General features: G+C 43.7%; 1 protein-coding gene across 1 annotated transcript; it reads left to right on the forward strand.

Annotated features, from left to right (window-relative positions):
- Positions 3,110 to 5,730, forward strand: LOC8074056 (uncharacterized membrane protein YuiD). Its single transcript, XM_002443756.2, has 5 exons — positions 3,110 to 3,455; positions 3,571 to 3,727; positions 4,578 to 4,628; positions 4,980 to 5,072; positions 5,359 to 5,730. Exons 1-5 carry the CDS (start codon positions 3,304 to 3,306, stop codon positions 5,428 to 5,430), a joined length of 525 nt encoding a protein of 174 aa, XP_002443801.1. The 5' UTR covers positions 3,110 to 3,303; the 3' UTR covers positions 5,431 to 5,730.

The raw sequence follows: 6,455 nt of genomic DNA on the forward strand, positions 1-6,455 counted from the left end.
TTGATTTTCTCCACCTTGGTCACATGACTCCATGTCATGTCTCATATGCAATGAGCTCCTCCATTATCACATCATCAACTGTGGACTAATCTCCTGTGTATCTCACATAAACACTATTAGTCCACCTAAGTTGTCACTCAATTACCAAAATCAAACAAGGACCTTTCACGGTGCTCAGATCGACTCTAGGACGAAGCAACCCGGCCATGCCGCTACCGGCGCCAGGACGAACCAACCCGGCAGTGCTGCCGCGTCAACCCAGAAGGGCCGCCGCCGGTGATGGCCCACCATCAGATGTGCGCTGGATGGACCACCACCTCAGCACCGAACGCGCAACATCTCCATGCCGCTTTTGTCAACCTAGACGGACCGCCGTCGGACGATGCTGCCACCAGCGACGAACACCCAACAAGTGTAAACTTCGCCCCCTTTCAAAGATTATCGGTAGTACATGTGCACACCAAATGTCCTTTGTTGCATCCGTGCCTGCAGTTCTTTGTGCTTTCATCGGATCCAATTTCAAGTGCATTGTGCCTACTAACTTTGTTCCCTTTAATGACTGTGGTTCTGTTTGTTTGAATCTGTGAATGGAGTGCTGATGATCTTCAACCTTTTCTGAATTGCATCGCTCTCCCCTACTGAAGCTAATGGTCCCATTAAAATCCAAGTTATGTTTCGTACGTCGTTTAGCAAGAATGGGCCTGATCCTTAGTTTTTGGAGAAGAAAGGACAATGATGAACAGCTGTCGATTTACCTAAAAATATTGCTTGATTTATTAGCGAATCTTAATTTTCCATGGCCCTTAGTACACATGGTAGTCAAGTTAACAAGCACGTGCAACCACTATTAGATTTTTGGTTTTATCTCCATGATTAATCTTATGTAATTTCACTACACTTCCATACACTGCTTAAATGCTAAACTTAATTGAATGTTTTGGGAGATTTTGAATTCTGAATTTGTGCTGTGCAGTGTAAATCAAATCGGTTTTCAGAGATATAAAGGCAGAAGATGGATATATAGTGTGCTATATCGCTTTAGATGTTTCCAATAAATCAATACGAATTTTAGGGTAGTTGGAAACCGCATGGTTACCTCGTGTCTCAGATTAAAAATAATTAAATTCTATGGTGAGTATCAAAGTTGTGCCAAGGTGAGAATTTTTTCTTCGCCTTGTTTTTTGCACACCAAAATTTCAGTCATGCAGGAGTATCAAATTTTTTTTCTCTGCATTGGTATGTTCATGCATCTTCACGATTCGTGGTGCATTTTATGTTTTGTAACATACTGACAAAGGAAATTGAGGATTCAGTACCAGTTATGATTCTTTGTTGATTGATTTAGGAGTAATGAATTTAGCTTTTATTCTGCACTCAAAGAATATTTGTTAAGAAGAAGCTGACAAAACAACTTAACTATTCCACAGATGCAACCATACACTTTGATGTTGAGCTGCTTTTATTTACAATGATTGATGCAAGAAGTATTCCTCTAGCTTTGATTCTCTTACTGCAAGAAGCAGCTATTGATACACAAAGACATGCCTCTGTTGTTGCAGAACGGATGTTGGAGAAAAAACAGTTCAATGTGCTACGGTGCTCCACTCAGCTCTGCAGACCAACAAGTTTTCTATTGCTTAGAATTTTGTTCGGTTAATTTTCATTTGCTTTGATTCCTTTTGCTTACAGTTGTTGTAATGTTGAGCTAATAACTAGATGCTTGAAATTGTCGATGTCATGTTCTTATGTATTGGTTGATCGCATTAGAATAGTTATTTGCATTGACACATGTGTCTTTTCTTCAGGTAAGACACTTGTTGACTTACCATAAAGGTTTTAATTGTGCTTTATTTTGATAATCCCCATTGCCGTCGAATGTTTTCCCGTGTTTTGCGTGTGATCATTTGTACATAGGTGAGGTTATGGGATGTTAAAAGAAGATGATGTATACACTTGCAATGGCCATCTGGGAGCTATCGGTTTGTTGCCTTCTCAAAGAAAAATAACTTTTTTTGTTAGTAGCGGCAGGTTTGCTCTTCAGTTTCTCTGATGTTTGTTTGCTTAAAGTGAGACTTAAATTGGTGTTCTAAAATAAGAATACTATTTTTAGAGATCAAACCATCAAGGATGATACACTTGATGACGCTGAGAATGAAGTCCCTCTGAGAGCAAAGCTCTTCCAGCTGCACATGATGAAGATATTAATTGTCTGGTAATTTCACCAATCTCAGCAATATTGCAAGTTTTGTAGAGAATGAGGTCATTCAACTTTGTAGAGCATGATGTTGTCCAGCAACTACCCAATGATCGGCGCCTATGCAGAGTTGCTGGCTGCTACATTGTTGCCTGCAACTTATCCACAGGAAATGTCAATAGTAGCAGATTGACCAATGCAAGGCTGTGTTGATCTTCTGACGGAGCCCACCGAGACGCTGAGCATGTGCTCTCTGGAGCTTGAAGATCCTTCCTTTGCAAACATCCATAGGAAGAGGCAATTCTTGGAGATGTGTTTCTACTGCTCTAATTGTTCATGCTTTGTGAAAACTCATGTAATATTGATGACTAGCTAGCTACAAACAAAATATTACAAAAATCACTTGAAGTATCATTTTTTGGGGGTAAAAGTATAACATACGTTCAACTTGAATTGTTGTGGTATTATATTTTTTTCTATTGCAACACATGCTAGAGACACGGTGGGTGGAATTGTCCCTAAAAACACGGTTACCCAAGACATCCCTTAAAAGGTGAGGTGCATGGTCATCCCTCGCAGTATCACTTTGTTGTCTTTCATTCCTCTTTGCGTGGGTGAGGGCTTCGGCAGGGGTAGTTCAACGTGAGTATAATGGTAATGGCGATCTTGGCACAGGTCATCTCAGCTTAGCTTTGATGAGCTTAGTCATAGTATTATTATGTTCCCGTAGCAACGCACGGGCATGATCCTAGTGAAGTCATAATTTGGAACCGAGTGATGATGAGTTTAGCAAAGAAACATAGTATTTGCATCTTGTGTTGTTGACTTGACGGGCTCCGAGGTCGGATCAGGGAGGGAATTCAGGGGTTCTTGGGGGTATCCATAGCAGTTCACACGGTCGTGACCCCACCCCGCCTTCCGTGCGCCCGCAGCCACGAAACCGAAGCCCACCCGACCAGCAAAGAGGACGGGGCAGTTGGAGTTGGGAGCCGACGCGGTCGGTGTGATCCAGTCCTCCCCCGCCTTCCCCGGCGAGCGCAACCGCCCCTGCCGAGCCTTCCCCTTCCCGGGAGGAAGCTTCCACTCCCGCGCGAGCGAGCGAGCGAGCCATGGCGGAACCCATCGTCTCCGGCGCCACCGCCGTCCCGCCGCCGCCGGGCGCGCCCTCGTTCTCCTACCTGGCCGTGTTCTACAACTGCCCGCTCGTCGCCGCCGTGCTCGCCTTCGCCATAGCGCAGTCCATCAAGGTCCTCACCACCTGGTACGCCCTGCTCTCCCCCTCCTTCCCACGCGGCCTCGGTCGACGCCTCCCCGGATCTGAGCTCTCTCTCCCTCTCCCTGACGGGATCTGCATCTGCCGCGCGTGTGCCGTGCAGGTACAAGGAGAACCGGTGGGACGCGAAGCAGCTAGTGGGTTCCGGCGGGATGCCGTCCTCGCACTCGGCCACCGTCACCGCGCTTGCCGTCGCCGTCGGCCTGCAGGAGGGCTTCGCGAGTTCGCTCTTCGCCACCGCTGCCGTCTTCGCCTCCGTGGTTGGTTCCCTCTCTCTCTCTCTCTCGTTCGACACACAAACGCGTTGACCATCTTCGGTGAGCGCTGGATCTGACAGGGAACCTTATGGTTTTTGGGACGCGTTGCGGTGAACTGGTGATCAGGGGGAGTAATAAATGAGTGTCCTTTGCACTTCAAAACTTCTGCTTGAATTGCTACTGGGGCTCAGTTGTGGAAGGTACATTTTGTGGTGTAGTAGATTGTGGGCAGAAGTACAAGTACAGAACATACGAGGAAAAGACTGTAGGAAATTGATGGGAATTTGTAAGTACACTAAAGATGGGGAAGAGACTGTAGGACAATAGTGGAGATTTGTTGCTGAAGTTTCAGACTTTCAGTTGGTATCTACAGAATGATAAATTCGGTTGGGGTTATGGTGGAAATCTGACAGCTAAGATGTACTGTCAGATCAATAGTCTGAGATGCTGTACTTTGTTTCGTGTGCTTAGTTCATACCTTCAAAGCTTACCTCTAGTAACTCATGACTTTGTTTGGAAATTCAATGAAACCTGCAGAATAAAGGATAACAGCTAACCTGTGGAAAATTTTCCATAATTGTACATATATGTGTGTCCAAAACCAGCCATGCAAAAATGCAAAATGATGGCATACTGTACCATAACACCTACTCCTAGGCATGTGTCATGTGCCTTAGCTCTCACAATCTGTCCCCACTTGTCCCATCTTTTCATTTTGGCATCTCCAAATACTGATTAGTTCTTGTGGCTTTTTTCATCACCTTTTTCAGAAAATGCAACATCCTGCACTCTGATTTTACTATATGCATCTTCTCATTTTACTGTCTTGGCTAATTCTTTCAATACTTTGCAGGTGATGTATGATGCTTTTGGTGTTAGGCTACATGCAGGGAAGCAAGCAGAGGTATTACCACCTTTCTATGTTATATAGCCACTGACAAGAAAAATAATTTTATGAAGGCAAAAAAGTTGTGAACCTGTGAAAAAGGAGTTCCCTTTTGAAATCATGTGAGCAACTTTCTAAGTGGCAAACAGTGACCAACCACTAAAACTGGTTCTCTTATTTAGGCAGAATGGTTAACATCTAGCTTGGACGAGTAGTGTCGCTCAATCATTATATGAAACCTCATTGATTGTGTGAACGAAAATAAAAAAATCTAGACCTGAGAAGTAAAATACTAAAATGGTCTTTCGATTGAGAAGCATTATGTTGCTCACCTGCTGCAGTTCAGATCTAACTATTATAAAATGCCAGGTCTTGAATCAAATTGTGTATGAGCTTCCATCAGAACATCCACTGGCTGAAACAAGACCACTGCGAGAGCTGCTAGGGCACACACCTCAACAGGTTTGGTCTTTTGCTCCTAGATTGTGCTGTTGAGAACAAGAACAAGGAATGCCTTGTTCATATGATGCACAGTTGCACACACACTCATATTAAACCTCTTACCTCTGTTGAAGTAAATTTTGTTAACCAACCGATTGCTCCTTGAATCATATTTGCGTTATGCTAACATCAAGTGCACATACACTATCCAAATCATTTCACTGGAAAATCTGTCATGTGTGTGGATGTTTGGCATTCTTACTCTTTACATGCCATACAGATTATTAATTCCAAGTTTTATCACCAGGTATTTGCTGGCGGAGTGCTTGGATTTGCAGTAGCCACATTTACAGCAATGATAGCTGGGCTTGGGAGTTGACTCCACATTTAAAGGAATGATCCACATTTGCATTGATGTTCTGGAATCCAAATTGGACACATGTTTCCAGCCAGCTTATGGTAGATAATGCATTGTGTCTCACCTGCGTGTTCAGAGAGAGAGAGAGAGAGAGAAAGATAATGCGTTGTGTATAGGTGTATTTAATATGCAAAATCACTGTCAATTTATTGGAGAAAAACTCGCGCCATTCTTTTGTAGCTAATCAATGAGTGAACTATATGTTGTATTCGTTTTTTGTCCAAAGTATTTGGAGTGATTGAAGTGTGTCGTGTTAAAGCATCTCAGGAGGTTTCCGCTCAAATCTCTTGTGATTGATTTCAATTTAGTAGACAACAACGAGAATCCTTTTTGTAACTATGTTCTTCAGCCAAAACCGACTGAGAAGTATCGATGTGCTACTTGATCATGTTTTTGGTTGATTGTGATGAAATTTCGTATTTGAATTGCCAAACCTTATATTCTACTAGTACAAGAGCATCACCAGCTGCCAATTACTATGAACGTGCCTAGCCCTTAGCAGCCAAGTTCTCGAAACATAGGTACGTGGTACGGGAACGTGGTACGACATTCTCATGAAGTGTGAAATGTATGGGGTATATAGCTTTCTCTCGTTCCTTTTAAGTTGTGGAACGTGTTTCACTTTTCAAAGAAACGTGTTTGAACCAGATGAGTTTGATTTCTAGTGTGGTATAGTTTACTATTGTATTTTTTGTTTCTTTTGGACCGTCCAACTCAAACCTTCAGGCTCACGGACGAGCACAGCGCGGTACACACACATCATACGAAGTTCCATAGTCGCTTGGGACTAATGTTCCTCTAGTTACTCGTGCATACGATTCGCGTTTCACTGCATTTGGGAACGACGTCTCGTGATATTCAGGTTTCGTGTTTCGGAACGAAGTTCGTTTCGTGTTTGGGAACGAAGTTCTCGGAACGAGAACGTGCCTTCCTGTACCTGGCTGCTAAGGCCCAGCCAGGCAGCCACCGCCTCCCCTCCTACACGC

This window comes from Sorghum bicolor, chromosome 7 (genome assembly GCF_000003195.3).
Source record: "Sorghum bicolor cultivar BTx623 chromosome 7, Sorghum_bicolor_NCBIv3, whole genome shotgun sequence".
In the NCBI taxonomy this organism is placed as follows: Eukaryota; Viridiplantae; Streptophyta; class Magnoliopsida; order Poales; family Poaceae; genus Sorghum; species Sorghum bicolor.